We start from the raw sequence: 16,337 nt of genomic DNA, 5'->3' as shown, positions 1-16,337 counted from the left end.
CCCAAGGACAGAGATGGGAAGTGGCTTGCCAGAGCGTGGCAGAGCTGGGACTGTCACTTGGCATCCTCCAGTCACGCCCAATGGCTTCAGGTGGAACTAGATGTCAGCAGTCTGGCCCCAGCTGGTGGGGAGTTTGAAGGAGCACTGGGTGTGGCTAAGGATGGCCAGGGAGAAAGGCTGGGCCTCTCTGGAACCACCAATGTGAATGGCTTATGCTCTCCCAGAGTCTCCTGCTTTGGACTCGTTCTGACTCCCAAAGCCATTTCCCTGGTTATTCACCCTCCATTCTCAGACCCCAGTTCCCTCTGGACCCCAAGACTGAGAGGGACCAGGCCACCTTTTGAGGGCTGCCCTACAAAGGGGTAAAGCCGATTCCCAGCAGCTCCTGCCACCTGGCAGCGCCCGCGGCCAGGCAAGCCCCCAGTGCTGCACTCACTCCCTGGGCATGTGGCATGTGGCCCTCTCCACGCTGTCCTCCCTTGGCTGCTTGGGGATTTGATGTGAATTTCCCTGGGCCTTCTGCACTCAGCCACCTGCCAGGACGCCCTGCCTGTCCTAGCATGGAAAGTGGCTCCAGCATGTGGCCTCGGTGTTCGCCAGATGGTGTCTTCAGCAATTTTAACTGGAGGGTGTGACATTTGGGCGTGACATTTGGCTGAGAAAGGAGCCCCCAAGACACCAAAGTCTTAGGCACCTCCAAGACACACTTCTTCTTTCTTTCTCTCTTTTTTTATTTATCATTTTTTATTTTTGGCTGCGTTGGGTCTTCATTGCTGCACACGTGCTTTCTCTAGTTGTGGCGAGCGGGGGCTACTCTTTGTTGTGGTGGCTTCTCTTGTTGTGGAACACGGGCTCTAGGCACACGGGGTCAGTAGTTGTGGCACACAGGCTCAGTAGTTGTGGTGCACGGGCTTAGTTGATCTGCGGCATGTGGGATCTTCCCGGACCAGGGCTCGAACCTGTGTCCCCTGCATTGGCAGGCGCATTCTTAACCACTACGCCACCAGGGAAGCCCCAAGACACACTTTTTCTTATTTTTCTTTTCCAGTTTAGTAAAGACACCTTATGGGATTAAAACTCAGCACCAAAGATAGACTTATTAAGAAATTGTATTAGACAAGAGCAGATGGCGCAAGATCCCTTTAAACCGAATTTAGAATAGCACTGAAACCAGTGGTTCGAAACCTTGGCTACACACTGGAACCCTGGGGAACTCTTAAAACCCTGAGGCCTCGGCACCACCCTCAGGGATATCGTTGTAAGTAATCTGGGTTGGGGCTAGGGCTGCAGGATTTCTAAAAGCCCTCAGGTGATTTTACCAGGCATCCCAGGGGAGAACCAATATGTAGTTTGTGGCTGACATATAATACTGACTTGTATTTTGGGCCTTCCCTAATTTTTAAATATTCTTTCTCTTTTACTTCTCATTTATATTACCTTTGCAAGCCACTTAAAACTCTTTCTGGGAAAGGCAGAATAGAGAACATTTAATACATTAAATTAAAATGCATTTTTCAACACATTCATAGGCAAGTTAGCATGCCCGTTAATTAAAAGGGAAACTGAGGCTCAGAGCTCAAGGCCTCCCAGAAAATAAGAGGACAGGCCCCTTTATCTAACCCCATCCATTCCAGGAAACTGGTTTACTGCTTGTGTCTTCTGGAGGAAAATGAAGGTTTGCAGCAAAGTTTCTCAAGGCGTGATGTATAGATCATCCACCTCAGATTCCGGGGCCCCTCCCCAGACCTGCTGAATTGGGCCCTGAATGACAGGGCCCAGGAATCTGCATTTTCAGCATTCCCTCAGGGATTCTGAGATGCACAGGGATTGCGAGTACACAGTTTGCATCCTCAGCAAGCTCCATTTTCTCTCCGAGGACCCAGAGACCCCTAGGCTTGCTTGTTCATCCAACAGGTGGCACAGAGTAGCGGTGGGCCTGTTCTTCCTCCTTTATGGAGGACCTGCTCCTTTGCTGCAGCTCCCAGGGGAAGAGCTGCAAACATTCCCCCAGAGGGATCCCTCGTGGGCAGGAGTCCCACTGTGCCCTTGGGAGCACCCTGAGGCAGATTCTCCACTGGTGGAGCTTTCCTGGCTCCATAAGGGCTCAGCAAAGAGGTAATCCTCCCTCAACACACACACACACACGCACACGCACACACGCACACACGCACGCACACACGCGCGCGCGCACACACACGCGCGCACACGCACACGCACACGCGCGCGCGCGCACACGCGCGCACACACACACACACGCACACGCACACGCACACACACTGCCAGGCTGACACTGTGCTACCAGTGGTATTGGGAGCAGAACCATTTGTGGGCGGCTGGTTCCCTTGTGAAAGTCAAGTCCATGGTCAAATTTATACTGAGTGCTGGCAGAGGTCACACCACCGTGACCCGGTGATCCAGGAGGCTGAGCTGGTGGGTGCAGCCTCCGTGCTGGGGAAAGGAGAAGAGAGGGACAGGAAACTGGGCCTCCCAGACACCAAAGTTTCTGCCAGGCAATGGGTACATTTGTTCTCTTCTTAAGGTGCATTTTGAGCACCTGTGGTCCCAGGACCTGCCCATGGGAGAAGTGGGAATGTCCCAGCCTGTCTTGTGGGGTCTCCTCCTCATCCTCCTGCCCTCCTCCCACCAACTGGGCTATGGGAGAGAAGTGATGACATGCAGTGGGATGACCAACACTCCCCAGGCCTAGGGGGACTGGGGCATCATGGAAAGGCCTGGCCTTGGGCATTCTGACACCTGCATTCTGCTGTGGCTTTGCCATCCACCTCCAGTCCAACCTCCACCTCCCACCCCACACCCGGGTCTCAGTTTCACCCTCTGTAAAATGGGAGGCTGGACACACTGATCTCCAGACCCTGCAGCATTACATTTACCCTCAGTTTGGCCAAGTCCTCCAGAAGCATACACCAATTAGATAATTTCACTGTGTTATTTTCTGGGACTCTAGGCAACGCCCAGTCATGTTCCCACATTTCTGCCCTTTTCCCTTGGTTCGGCAGGGGACCAGTAGAGACCAGCTGTGACCTGCCAGAGATACCAGCCCATCTGGCCAGTGGCCCCAGGCAGCCCCTTTCACTGTTTTTCCCGTGCTTGGACTTGTTACGGCTGTTAGGGAGCATTTGTTGGTGATGGCTGTGGTCCAGGGTGAGGCCCCCGCCCCGCCTTTGACCAGCACCTCAACAGAGTGAGGTCAGGCCTCCTGAGCCTGCACAAACAGAAATTAGGAGGCAATTAGCCCCCCTGGGTGTGTGAATTTCCTTTTGAGGTTTGAGAGGCAGATTTTAAGCAAACACAGCGTCACTAACCATAATAATACTTTCCACTGAGATCCTAACGGGAGGTCCCTGGCATCACATTTCTAAGAAGCCAGAAGCCCCAGGAGCCCAAGTGCCAGGAGGCAAAGAGGTGTGGGAATGGGCCTGGTGGCACCTGCTTGCCCTGCCATGGCCACTTCCTTGGAGCCCACACAAGGTCACCTGTCAGCCTGGATTGTGTGGATTAGGGTCTGTAATCACGTCAGTGGCAAGAGCTTGGCAGGTGGCAGGGGTCTAGGGGAAGACAGCAAATACAAGGGGTCAGGATTCCTGGGGTCAAGCCCCAGAACTGCTTTATGGCCCTTGATCAGTCACTTCATCCCTCTGAGCCCCGTCTGTTACAAAGAAGGCCACAGACCCACTCTGGCTACCTCCACAGCTTTCAGTGAAGGTAAAATGGAGGCAGGCAAGTAATGTGTTGTGAAGAATGTAAAACCCTGTGACATAGCAGCTGTGTCCTGACTGCCACACAAGAAGCAGAGGAGTGGGTAAGAGTCTGGTCCTCACTCTAGGGGGAATCAGACTAGCTGGGTTCAAATCCTGGCTCCATCACCTACTGGCTGTGTATCCCTGGGCTTCTCTTTCTTCATCTGTAAATGAGGTTAATGTTAGTACACATCTCATAGGGCTGCTGGGAGGATATAACAGATTAGTGTAGGTTAAGTGCTGAGAATAGCTCCTGATTCAGCAGAAGAGAGCAGAGTCAGGCCTGGCAGCAATCTCCAGCCTCAGCCGCAGCTGATCAACCCTCTCCAAGCCACAGGCAGGGCAGAGAGCCTGGGAGAGGCTGGAGTCAGCCTTCAGGGGAAGGGGCTTTGAGACTCCCAGGACCGTGGAGACGACCTCATGGTCACTGAGGGCTAACTGGGGTCTGGGGCAGGAGTGGCTGGGGCCAGACAGATTTGTCCCCTCCTGTCCCCCAGGACCTGGTGGCTCCACCAAGGCCTCAGGGCAGCAAGACAGAGATGCAGGACAGCTCAGCCCTGGAGTCAGAGGAGGGTACAAATCCTGGTTTGTGTCTCCCGATGTATGGCCTGGGCAAGCCCCCTAACCGCTCTGAGCATTGAGTTTTCTCATCTGGAAAAAAGGGAATGACGAGACATACTTTATGGGGTGTTGTAAAGATTAAACCGAACAGTGTTTGTAAAGCCTTTGGATGTCTCCTGGCACATAGTGAGCCCTTGGATACGGCTGTCCCTGCCCGCCCATGCCTACCCACACCCCCAGCCTACCTAGGCAGGGCAGGGTCTAGCTCCATGATTCACGATGTGGCTCTACTGCCTTCTGAAGATAGCAGCCCGGACATTCATTAGGTCTGGGGGCCTTCTAATCAATTCCTTCAGATAATTGAGCTGGGAATGGGCAACACTCCTTAGCCTGAAATAAGTCGGCAAGAGATTCTTGAAACCACAGGCCAGTCTGGCTGAGGTTTTTAAGGACTCAGACTTTGGAGGCTAAGCGTTGTGGGTTTGAAGCCCAGCTCCACTCATTACTGGCTCTGTGATTTTGAGAAGGTGGTGGAAGCTCTCTAAGCAAGTTTCCTTATCTGTAAAGCAGACCCAGTCTCCCCCAAGTGGTAATTGTGAGAACGGCTGTCTCCGCGGCGCCCCCTGCTGGTGGACCCGTGCCTCCTCACTCAGTGGTTGCGAGTGGTCGAGCCTGGCCCCTCCGCTCCCCCCGGGGGCGGGTCCGGCCCAGACGTGCGGGCCGCCCCGTGACCCGCGCGTGCCCGCCCCTCCCGCAGGATCGTGCAGATGCTGCTGCCGGTGACCAGCCGCACGCGCGTGCGCCGTAGCGGCATCAGCCCGCTGCACCTGGCCGCCGAGCGCAACAACGACGAGGTGCTCGAGGCTCTGCTGAGCGCGCGCTTCGACGTGAACGCGCCCCTGGCGCCCGAGCGCGCGCGCCTCTACGAGGACCGACGCACCTCTGCGCTGTACTTCGCGGTGGTCAACAACAACGTGTACGCCACCGAGCTGCTGCTGCTCGCCGGCGCCGACCCCAACCGCGACGTCATCAACCCCCTGCTGGTGGCCATCCGCCACGGCTGCCTGCGCACCATTCAGCTGCTGCTGGACCACGGCGCCAACATCGACGCCTACATCGCCACGCACCCCACCGCCTTCCCCGCCACCATCATGTTCGCCATGAAGTGCCTGTCGCTGCTCAAGTTCCTCATGGACCTCGGCTGCAACGGCGAGCCCTGCTTCTCGTGCCTGTACGGCAACGGCCCGCACCCGCCCGCCCCGTCGCCCTCCAGCAGATTCAACGACGCGCCCCGCTCGAACAAGGCACCAGGCGTGGTCCAGGTAGGAAGGCGCGTCGGGGGGAGTGCGGCCAGGGCCAGTGGGGGCTGGGGGGGACTAGTGGTTCACTCGCTCGGGGCTTTGTGCACCGGAGGCGGGGTGGAATACACTAGGTAGGCAGCAGAAGATGGTGGTTAGCAGGATTTGGAGGCAGTGTGGACTCATGGTCAGTGCACTTTGGAGGGAGTGTAAGCTAGTATTTAGCGCCCTTCGGAGGCAGCGGAACCCGGTGTCAGCATGCTTTAGAGGCAGCAGAACTTAGTGGTTCACGTGAGCGATTAAGTCCTTTCTTTGGTCTGCTGTTTTGGGGCAAGGAACAGTGGAGCAGGGGGTTGGTGAGGAACTCTGCAAAACTGAGGGGTTCATCGCCCCCAGCAAACCTACACCTGGAATATGAGGTTGATTGACCAGGATCGGGGTGGAGGTGAGAGCAGGCTGGTACAAGGTCAGGTGAGGTGCGGAAAGTCAGTGACCCCCGCGGCAAGACCTGTCCATGGTGATGACTTGAATAAGCCAGAACGTAAAATGAAAAGGAAATTAGAAACACCCTCCTCTTGGAGGTATTAACAATGGCTAATGGCCATCACTTATGGGCTATCCTCTGTGTGCAGAGAAGTTTATGTTTATATTACCTTAATTCTCGTAAAAAAAAAAAACCTTGAAGTTGGTGTCATATACCCATTTTCTAGACAGGGAAGTTGAGGCTTAGGGAGGTGACGTGACTTGCCCAAGTTGCCCACCTCCCGCTTTTGGCAGCAGTAGGCCTGTGTTGATGAGAGAGGGGTGTGTGTGGATGTGGAGAACTGGATTCTACCCTGGGCGTGCCCAGTGTCTGTCCTCAGACATGTCCCCTGCCCTCACTGGCCGCAGGTTCCCACCACCTGTAGGATGAGCTTGCTGAGGCAGTGCCCTTGGTCCTGGGTGTCCCAGCACTGGTGTGTGTTCCCTTTCAGTTCTGCGAGATCCTGTCTGCCCCGGAGGTGAGCCGCTGGGCAGGGCCCATCATCGACGTCCTCCTGGACTACGTGGGCAACGTGCAACTCTGCTCCCGGCTGAAGGAGCACATTGACAGCTTCGAGGACTGGGCTGTCATCAAGGAGAAAGCAGGTAGGGGCTGTCGCTGCTGCGGCCGGCAGCTCACCCTGCCTGACTCAGGCCCGGGACTCGGGGCCTGTGACTGTTACTGACATTTGATGAGCACCTTCTTGTGCCAGGCTCTGTGCTGCGTGTCACATCCAGTGTCTCCGTGATTCCTCGTTTTGTAAGTGAGGAGCCTGACCCTCAGACTGTCACTTGGTGAGCGTCTCACCACTAGTTAGTGGCAGAGCTGGGCTTCAAACCCAGGTTTGATCGACCCCAACATCCCGCCACTAACTCTCTCTAGGATGCTTTAAAGAAAAACTCCGGCTCCCCGTGGGGTATCAGGACCTTTAGAGTAAGTCGCCCAGGATTATGGGCCACTGGGAAGCAGTGTGGTGGGGTGGAGGAGGGAGTTATGGGCTAGGGCATCTCAAACTGCGAAGTGCACACGAAGCACCTGAGCATCTTGTTTAAAAATGGCAGAGTCTGACTCAGCAGGTCTGGGGCGGGGCCTAAAAGTCTGCATTTCAACATGCTCCCAGGTGGTACCAGTGCTTCCAGGTCACCGGTCTAGGGGCCAGGCCCCCGGAGCTCTGGAGCCAGGGGCTTGCTGGGTGACCGTGGGCAGGACTCCCCTCTGGACCTCAGTATCCCTGTCTGAACAGAGCAGGTTGGCAGGCTCAATGTCCAGCCCCATCCAGCTCTGCCAGCTTGGGGTGTTTGCAGGGCCGGGTGTGCGCCTGGCACAGTGAGGTGGGCTTTGGCCATGGTCCAGCAGCTGTGTGCAGTGTAGATGGAGCAGCCTGGCTGAGTCAGGCCAAGAATTCCTATAAGAAATGATGGGCAGGTGAGGCGTCAGAGCCAGTTGAACTGGGTGCTGCAGCTGATACTGAGGAGATGCCTGCCCCGAGGCAATCCAGCTGCCCCAGGGCTTTCTCTGGCTCTAGGGAGCACAATCCTGTCTCTGACCCAGTGCTTGTCAATCACGTAGCACAGAGGCTGACCCACAGGAAGTTATTATTATCCCACCATTGCTGCTGTCCCCAGGTGAAAACGCTGCCTCATTACCTGTCCAGTTGTCCCACAGCCCAGTGCCCCAACTCTGACTTGCCGGGTTCCTCCTTGACCCCTGTGCCCCTTTGAACCCAAACTTGCTGTAGGATTTTCCATTTGCACAAATGCCTGGGAGCTCTTGAATTGAGGCCCTTAATAAAGTTACTGGGCTGGCGACAGCGGGGAGGAGGAGGGGGTGGAGGACGGGGGGAGGGTGGGATGGACTTGCCCACTCACTGGGAACTCTAGATGCTCAATAAACAAACGTTCCTTGAATTAATGAATAATTGGTTGCCATCACGGTGACTGGCCACTAGAGGCCACTAGAGAATAGAGCGGTCCTTGCTTAGATGTCGTCCCACCTCTCACTGTCCCCTCCTCAAGCCCTGCCTGGGAAGGGTAATTTACAACTAAACTGTGTCCCTGGGAAAAAAAAATATGCTGAAGCTACAGACATTTATTAACAGGAAGAACAAATCGTTCTTAACCAATACCTCTTCTGGTTACTTTAAAGCCCACCCTCCATCTGCGAAACACTTTCCCACGTGCGTTTTCATTTAATGCTGTGACGCTGACATCAGAGACTCCAAAGCCAGCCAGGATACCAGCCCTGGTGGCCCTGTGTCCTTTGCCTACCAGTGGCCTTTTGCCTTCCCACAAGCTCAGACTTCGCTCAGCCGAGAGCAGGGCTGAGCATCCCAGAGGGCAACCTCTGTCCTGAGATCAGAGGGCAGCGGAAGTGTCAGCAATGCCGTGATGGGGCAGCTAGTGAGACAGCCCTGCAGCTGGCTGGCCTCCCCCCTCCCCCCACACTCCTGCTGCACCCTGATCTTCCCTGAGTGGCGGTGGCCTCTTTGGCTTCGCACTGCTACTTCCCCTGCCTGGAATGCCCTCTCTCCCTCCCTCCCTCCCTCACCCGGCAGATTCCTACCCACCCATCAGGACCCTGCTCAGATGCGCCATCTGGTGTGGAAGCCTTTCCCCAAAGCTCCTGAGTGGGTACCCCTGCATCTCTGGCCCGAGCACGGGGCCAGCCACAGTGAAGGGGTCAGCATGTGTTTGTTGAATGAATGAATGGCATTCTTTGATTCAGCAAATACCTACCCTGTTCCAGGGCTGAAATGAATTACTAGATGCATCAGGCCCTGCTCTTACCTCTCTCTCCCGCTCCCCCCACCCCCCAGCTGAGAAAACTCCACTGAATGAGGTATCCCGGGGGCCTTCTGGAGGAGGCAGCCCGGTGGGATTCTGGGACCTGCTGGAAGCTGCCCAGTCCCTGCCCCTTGACCCTGACTTCTCTGCACCCCCCAGAGCCCAGAGCTGAATTCCATGCATGGGGGCACTCAAGAGGTCGTATTTGCTAAGGCTGTGGGGAGGGGCGGGCTCTGGGCTGATGTGTAGAGGAAGGGGCACAGGACAAAGGAAATGCCAGTTCTAGTCCCAGGTGTGATCCTCGCCAAGCCCTCACCTGTAAAATGGGTTTGGTACCTGCCTTACTACTTCCCTGGGCTGTGCAGACGAATGAGGGGTGACGTCTTTTCAGTTGGCAGGGGCCGGGGTTATGGAGCATGGGGGTAGTCCAGGCGCCCGCTCTCTTAGCCAGCCACGTGGGTTGGCTACTTCCCACAAGCCGGGGGTCACAGATGCAAACCCTCTGCCGGTTGCAAACGGCGAATCAGCATCTCTCTCTCCTTTTTCCAGAACCTCCAAGACCCCTGGCTCACCTTTGCCGGCTGCAAGTTCGAAAAGCCATTGGGAAATACCGTATAAAACTGTTGGACACGTTGCCACTCCCAGGCAGGCTGATTAGATACCTGAAATATGAGAACACCCAGTAACCGGGGCACGTGGAGAAGGAGTGGCTCCTCAGACTGTTTCACTGAGTGTCAGGACCGCAGTGGCCCCAAATCCAAGGGGACCTGGTGACAGACGAGGCTGTGGGCTGCCTCCATCTCAGCTGGGGTAGCGCCGTGATCTCACCGGTCTCTGGGCCAGAGCTTTGCCCAGAGCAGAGGACGGAATGTGTCAAGTAGGAGAAGAACCATGTTTGTTTTCAAATGGACGAGGAGATCCCCGACCTTCTCTGCCATCGGGCATGGCAGAAGGCTCCATTCCTGGGGCCAGGAGATGGGACCAGAGCAGAACTTGGAGTGGTCTGGGGAAGGCAGGGGCCAGCAGGGAAGCCCGGGCGCCCCCTCTGGGCTGTGGCTGGAGAGCTTTCGGGGGCGAGTCTGTCTTTCCCAGACAGCCTTGCTGCAGAGTGTCCCTGTGCCCCTCCCCCTTTGCTCTGTGAAACTCTCCACTTGACTCTGAGCTCTCTCCCCAAAGGTGTGGCCCAGGGGAGTGGGGTGGGGAGACCTCGGTCCCAGAGGGCTTCCTTAGGCACAATAAATGTTGCACAGACGGTGCCCTGCCTGGTGAAGTCCCTTTCGCCAGACCCCCTCCCCCCCCCCCCGCCCAGGGCCTCAGGTCCTTAGCCCAGCTCCTGGCAGGAGTGGGGGAGGAGCAGGTGCTGGGACAGGGCACATGGACCCCCTGATAGTGTCACCTTTGTTTGGGGTTCTGAAAGGCCCAAGAGAATGTGTCCTTCATCCACCAGAAGAGACCTGACAGCCCCAGAAGAGGGGGCAGCTTCCTGCCCTGTGGTTGGAGCAGCCAAGGTTGGCTTTTCTCTCCCGGTTCAGTTGTCCTGGAAACTGGAGCTTCATCACAAACAGGGTCTCAGATCCTACAAGTCTCCTGACACCTGGGCTTGTCCTATACACGTGTTCCCTGGCACTGTCTTCACGTCTTACCCGTTTTGCTACAAAAGCTGAGATACTGGGGAAAACCATTCAAATACCGGCTCCTGTGAGCAAACGCCGGAGGGATGGACATCGTCAGCCCTTGCAAAGGCACCACACTTGAGAGACAGGAAGCCTTGTGCCCCCCGTTGCATCCTTCCGTCCTCATGTGGGGGCGGGAGGAGTCCGGCAGGAGCTGCACGCCCATGTGGGGTGGTGCAGGTGAGAGGGCTGAGGTCTGGCACAGCTATCGTGCTTTCTCGCCATCTGAGTCCTGCTCACGCTCGCCGAGATTGCCTTGTTTCCATGGAAGTCCCAGTGACTCATAGGCGCTGCCTTCCCTGACGGGGTTAAAGCCACTCAGGTGACACCAGAGCAGGTAACCTTCCTCAGAGTCTGCTCCAGCCCCGCCCCAGGAGAGGCTTAAGCGACGTCAGCCGTAGTTTCTGGCTTTTGGCAGACAAGCAGCTGGGCAGGTTGGGGGAGCACCGGTTCCAGGCCTGGCTCTGGTGTTGGCTCAGTCCTCTGGGGCCTCAGGTTGCCATCCTTGAGGCCCCTGGTGGCCTTGCTGGCTCTGACACGCTGGCTTGCCGTGGAACCAGTAAGTCCCAGTGTCTTCCTGAAGAGGACGAGTCTGCCAGATGACACCTTCCAGACAGGGGTCAGAGGGGACTAGGCCACATCTTGCCCACTCCCTCCTGGTACAGGAAGGAAAACAGGCCCAGAGAGGGGAAGGGACTTACCTGGGTACACACAGCAAATCCCCGGGATTCCAGCCCAGCAGTGCTTGGCTAGAGTCCCATGCTGTCTTGCTTCAGAGATCCTGAGGAAATATCGAAGGAAACCTGCGTCCTCCCAGACTGGGGATGTTCAAGCCCAGGGTCCCAGGGGAAGGGGCCAAGGAGGGCTCAGTGCATAGCCAGAGGAAAGCCCTGACTGAAGAATGCCTTTGCTGACCTGGGAGCCAGAGCGGGTGGCAGGCAATAATAGGACAGAGCAGAAAGATGTTTGGGGGCATTTGGGGTGAGGCTGGGTACCAGGCAAAGCTCTGAAAACTACAGCACTTCTCAGGTCACCTTGTGTCCTAGAGGGTCCTAACAGGCAGGGGCCACAGGCATTGGGCAGGATGGGGACGCTGGTCTGAGGGAGGTCTCCCCTGGAGGAGGTGAGTCTTGAGGAGGTGGTGGGAGATGTGGGAAGGGAGAGCTCAGCCCCTGGATTCAGCATCAGCACCGTTTATTTGTAGGATGTGGAGCCCGGCTTGGGAGGCACAGGAGTCGCCTTGGGTTCTTAGAATATTGACATACGTCCATACCAGTCAGTCACAGCCACTGGTCAGGGCCCCTCCCCTCCAGCGCGTTGCCCAGCCCCCCACCTCCGAATCACCCAGCAGCTAAAGCGTAAATGTCCTGCTTCCCCCTGGGGGGGTCAGTTCTGAGTGGTCAGTGCTCACACTGTGCCAGCGGTTCCGTTTTCTGACCATCTCTGCTGTCAAGAGGACTGTACAGACACCACTCCTGCGCTTATCCAGCCCCTGGGAAGACTTCAGCCTCAGAGGTGTCTAGACAGCATCACCAAAGAGTAAACGTCCTGAAAGTGTCATTTCGTGAGCAGGGGCACGTTTGACCCAGTGCTGGAGATCTGAGCCTGTGAGCAGGAGATGAGTTCCTAGGTTTCAGGTTGAAACAACACCATTCACTTCTTGGTTAGGGAAGCAGCTCCTGCTGCTACTGCGGCTGTTTCTTGTTTGTTTGTTTTTAATACTGATGTTTTCCAAGTTGTGTTTTTCCCCAACTTGCTTCGACGTGGAAAATCATGGTGTCGGGTGCTTCTGTTGAGTGTCACCTTAGTAAAGGTTTCTGCTTCCAGACAAGGCTCCCAGAATTTGAATTAAGGCACTGCCAGGTATCCCCTGGGAAAGGTTGAGCCCCAGAGGAGCTGTGGGGACCCAGGCCCGGTGTATTCGAGCAGCACCCCAAGAAAACATGCCTCCCAGAGCTGGGCTCCTTCTCTGAAGGAGTGCGGGTGGCTGGATGACCTGGGCACCCGTTCCCGTGGGTTGCCCACTCTATAAACAACACTGAAATGTCGGTGTGGAAGGACCTACAGACACCGTCAGATAACTAGGAGAGGTGACTGGGTTGGTGCAGCTTTTCATCCTTTGTGAAGTATTTCACAGCATCCCCACAGCTACCCACGTGGCAGGTCTATTTTCAATCACAGTTTTTGGATGAGGACGTTCTGGCACAGGGAGGGTAAGTAACTTGCCCAAGGTCACACAGCTAGCTGGTGGCAGGGCCCAGATTAGAGATTTTAACACCCTGCTGTACAGTGTGGAGGGGCTGAGCCTCATCACAGTGGGTCCTGCAGGGCCTTTGTAATGATGTGCAGGTGGGGAGAGAAGGGGACATGCCTCCTCCAGGCCCCCTCTCTGTTCTTTAAAACCAGAGCAGCCTGAGGCAAGGGCTCTGGCTGAGGACTCCCTACCCCATGAGCCAGATAATAACTCAGGACAACCCTGCCTGCATCATGTGCCCTCATGGCTCTGAAGTCCTCTGAGACCATCAGGCATAAACCACCAGAAACCCACCGGCTTCCCAGTGAAGCTGCCCCTCCATGTGGATGCCCCTCTCCAGGGGAATCCTGGAGTAAAAACGGGCAGGGTAGCAAGGGCCCTTAGCAATCACTAATCCTGGGGCCTTGTGTTAGGAAGGATTCTGAGGCCACATCTGGGCCCCAACAGAGAGAGTATGTGACCAGTTGATGATACTTGCCTTGGACTCAGAAGTGGTGGGTGCATCCGTTTGCTATCTTTGATCTAGTCCCTGCTTTACAGAGGAGGAAACTGAGGCACAGAGCAGGCATTAACTTGTTCAGCAGTATGCTGTTGATTTGGGAGCCATAGTCCCCAACCAGGCTGGTCCCCTGCGCCTGTCCCGGTCGTGAGAACTGTGTTTTGATGAAATGAGCCGCTCGGCGCCCATGGCAGCCCCTACGCTCTCAGCCACGGAGCCATGCCACACACAGCAGCGCAGATCCTGGGCCAGCGTGCGGTGCGGGCCAGAGCAATGCCCCGCCGACTGAGGTCTGCACGGGCGTGCGGGTGACCCCTCGGGCTCTGGCTCTGCCGGACCCCCACCTCCCAAGGTTTGGGCACTATTGGCGCCAAACCGAGGGCCACTCCCCGCCACCAGTGCCCCCCTCTGTGCATTGTCACAGGCAGAGGCCCTCATCATTCCACTGGCAGGGCACCTAGGGTGTGCCAGGGGCTGCATCAGGCCTGGGGAAGAGAGCCATTGGCAGGTAACCTAGGAATTTGAATGAGCTAGACGTGATGACGGTGGTGATGACGATGATGACGGTGATGATGATTTTGCCCGTGGACAGAGAACCAAAGACTATGTGGAAAAAAGGAGCAATTTGGTCAAACAACCAGTTGTTTTGTCCACAAGGGGCTCTGCTCCTGCTTGGTCTTGGCCCAGTCTCTGCCCTGAGGCTGTGATTGGAGTGGAAGGTACTGCAGAGGGAACCATTCTCTTCCCACCCCTCATCCTGCAGGTGGGGCAGAGAGGCCCCAAGAGGAAGGCCCCAGCCCCACACTCCACGGCAGAGCCAGGAGCACAGGTCCCCCTGCCCTGGTCCCAGCCTCCCTATTCTCTAGAGCATTTTGGACCCTCTGGGTAGCCACACCTTCCCCGCTCTGTTCTCTGGCGTGGGGAATCAGAGCATCCTTTCCCGTGAACTGTCTCCACCCTCCTTCCTTGGAATTGAGCGGTTGGGCCCCAGTGCCCATCCCCAGACATCACGGAGGTCTCTGGGCCACTCCAGGCTTCCCCCACAGCCTCTGTAAGCCTCTGGCCCTCCATCTGGGCCAGCCAGCATGTCCTAGTCCTGGGGACCATTCAACTTCATGGACCCAAGATGTGAAAACTGCAAAAGAAATGTTTTTATTCTTTTAGCCTTCTTAATATTTACAAAGAACAAGAAGAACAGAACTGAGATTGGCTTACACAGTGGGTGGCAGATGCACAGGTGCGTAACTCTGGCTTCTAGAACGGCCGGCAGACCAGAGCAACGCCCCGCCGACTGAGGTCTGCACAGGCCTGCGGGTGATCTGTCGGGCTCTGGCCCGGTTGGAGAGGGGCCGGCCGAGCCCGGCTCCACCGCTCCCAAGGCTGCAAGGGCTGGCTGGGCAACTGCCTGAGAAGCCCCTGCCCCGATCCTGCCCTCCCCCTTCCCCCCACACACAAAGGGAAGGCTCTCAAGAGGCTACACCACTGCCCAGCCCACTGCTCACCAGGAGAGCTCCCGGGGTCTCCAACACCCCTGCAAGCCAGCGGTGGGAACCAAGGCCCTCCCAGCCCGGCTAGAGGTAGCCAAAGACGTTGAAGATGGGCGGGGGCATGGCCGGCTTGGTGGGGATAGGCTTCAGAACCACGGGTCTGTACACTTTCTGCCCGGGGCCTTCCACATCCTTGCAGAAGTGGGCCAGCTCGCCGGGGGAAGCCGAGCTTTTCCGCCAGAGGCCCAGGCCGGGGAACGGGCTCTGAGGCAAGGCCCCTGGAGGGCCTGGGTAGACGGGCTGTCCATGGTACTGGAAGGGGCAGCAGCTCCAGGCATTGACACGGCCCACCAGGGAGACCCCAGGCATCTTGAGTGGCTCCTTTTCAGCGGGTGCCCTTGGGGGTGCGGGCACTGGGGCTGTCTCGGGCCCCAGGGGCTCCAAGCCCTTGCAGTGTTTCTTACCCTCATAGGGAGGTCCCTCCCTGGGGCCCAGTCCCCCCTCCAACCCCACGGGGTAGCTTTGGGTGGGCCGTGGCTCTTCCCAGAAGGAAGCGGGTAGCTGTCTTTTCCTCATGGGCACCTGGCCAGGCCTGGCAGCTTCTGGATCTGGCCCGTGTAAGGTCTGCTCCTTAGAGAGACATTCCTCCCTGTAGGGGTTCCCCAACGCCTTCTCCTTGCAGCACCCACCCCCGCTGGGGCTGGAACTGTGGCCAGAATCGAGGGGCAGCCTCCCAGGCCGGTCCTCGGACCCCCTTTTCAGGTGAGGCTCGGCCCCTCTGCCGGGGAGGCCCCGCGGGATCCGGGCATACTTCTGGGAGAAGCGCTTGAGCTGCTTCTGCAGGTACTTGCGGTGGTCCACCGAGCGGCGGCAGGGTGCAGACTTGTCCAGGGCCGCCTTGATGTCGCTGGATGCCAGATTCACAAAGTTCAGCAGCATCTTCACGTCGCTGTCGGATGCCATCACCAGGGGACCGCCGCACGGGGCTTTCCATGAAGAGGGCAGCTCTGCAGGCGGCTGGCGGCTCCAGGGAAGGGCACGGGGCTGACCTGGAGGGACACAGCAGCCGCTAGAGTCTCTTTGCGCAACCACGCTCAGCCCTCCCCAGAGGCCACATGGCTGCCGACGGTGCGCCTCACCACAACACCCCTCAGCCCTAGACAGAGTCCTGGGCCGTGGGACGCTCATTCAAGCCTCTAAGCATTCCCAGAGCATCTGTGATGCACAAACACATTTCATCGTCTTGGGTCTGTTGCCCTGCACACGCAGCCTAGGCTCAGAGAGGTCGGGCGACTTGCCCTAGGCGACCCAGCCACAAGTGGCATTGCTGGGGCTGGAGCCCACTGTGTCTCCCACATACCACGCCGCCGGCATGCACAACCTGCCAGCAAGGTTTTCATTTTCTGAGCCGAGGCAACCGCTCCACTTTAAGGCAAGGCCAAGCCCCCTGTCTCCCCGGCGGTGCCCTCCTCCTCCCACCCCCGCCCCCAACCCTACTAGC

The 16,337-nt window shown here is 57.2% G+C and overlaps 2 protein-coding genes across 2 annotated transcripts in view; one reads left to right on the top strand and one right to left on the bottom strand.

Moving 5' to 3' along the window:
• The window catches only part of ASB2 (ankyrin repeat and SOCS box containing 2), a gene marked incomplete at its 3' end in the record, with an annotated part of 28,923 nt that extends 19,314 nt beyond the window's left edge, over positions 1 to 9,609 (top strand). The window contains exons 7-9 of the mRNA XM_082618455.1: positions 5,077 to 5,641; positions 6,592 to 6,745; positions 9,473 to 9,609. Of these exons, the coding sequence (XP_082474581.1) occupies positions 5,077 to 5,641; positions 6,592 to 6,745; positions 9,473 to 9,609 (856 nt within the window). The remainder of the gene's footprint in view (positions 1 to 5,076; positions 5,642 to 6,591; positions 6,746 to 9,472) is intronic.
• A 5,311-nt stretch (positions 9,610 to 14,920) lies between these two features.
• On the bottom strand, positions 14,921 to 15,879 carry FAM181A (family with sequence similarity 181 member A; the record flags this gene model as incomplete). Its single annotated transcript, XM_082619290.1, has 1 exon — positions 14,921 to 15,879. Exon 1 carries the CDS (start codon positions 15,797 to 15,799, stop codon positions 14,921 to 14,923), a length of 879 nt encoding a protein of 292 aa, XP_082475416.1. The 5' UTR covers positions 15,800 to 15,879.
• Between the last annotated feature and the right edge of the window lie 458 nt (positions 15,880 to 16,337).

The sequence above is a fragment of the Mesoplodon mirus genome (genome assembly GCF_964341445.2).
Source record: "Mesoplodon mirus genome assembly, chromosome: 4".
Taxonomy (NCBI): Eukaryota; Metazoa; Chordata; class Mammalia; order Artiodactyla; family Ziphiidae; genus Mesoplodon; species Mesoplodon mirus.
This window is presented reverse-complemented; position numbering and strand designations above follow the sequence as displayed.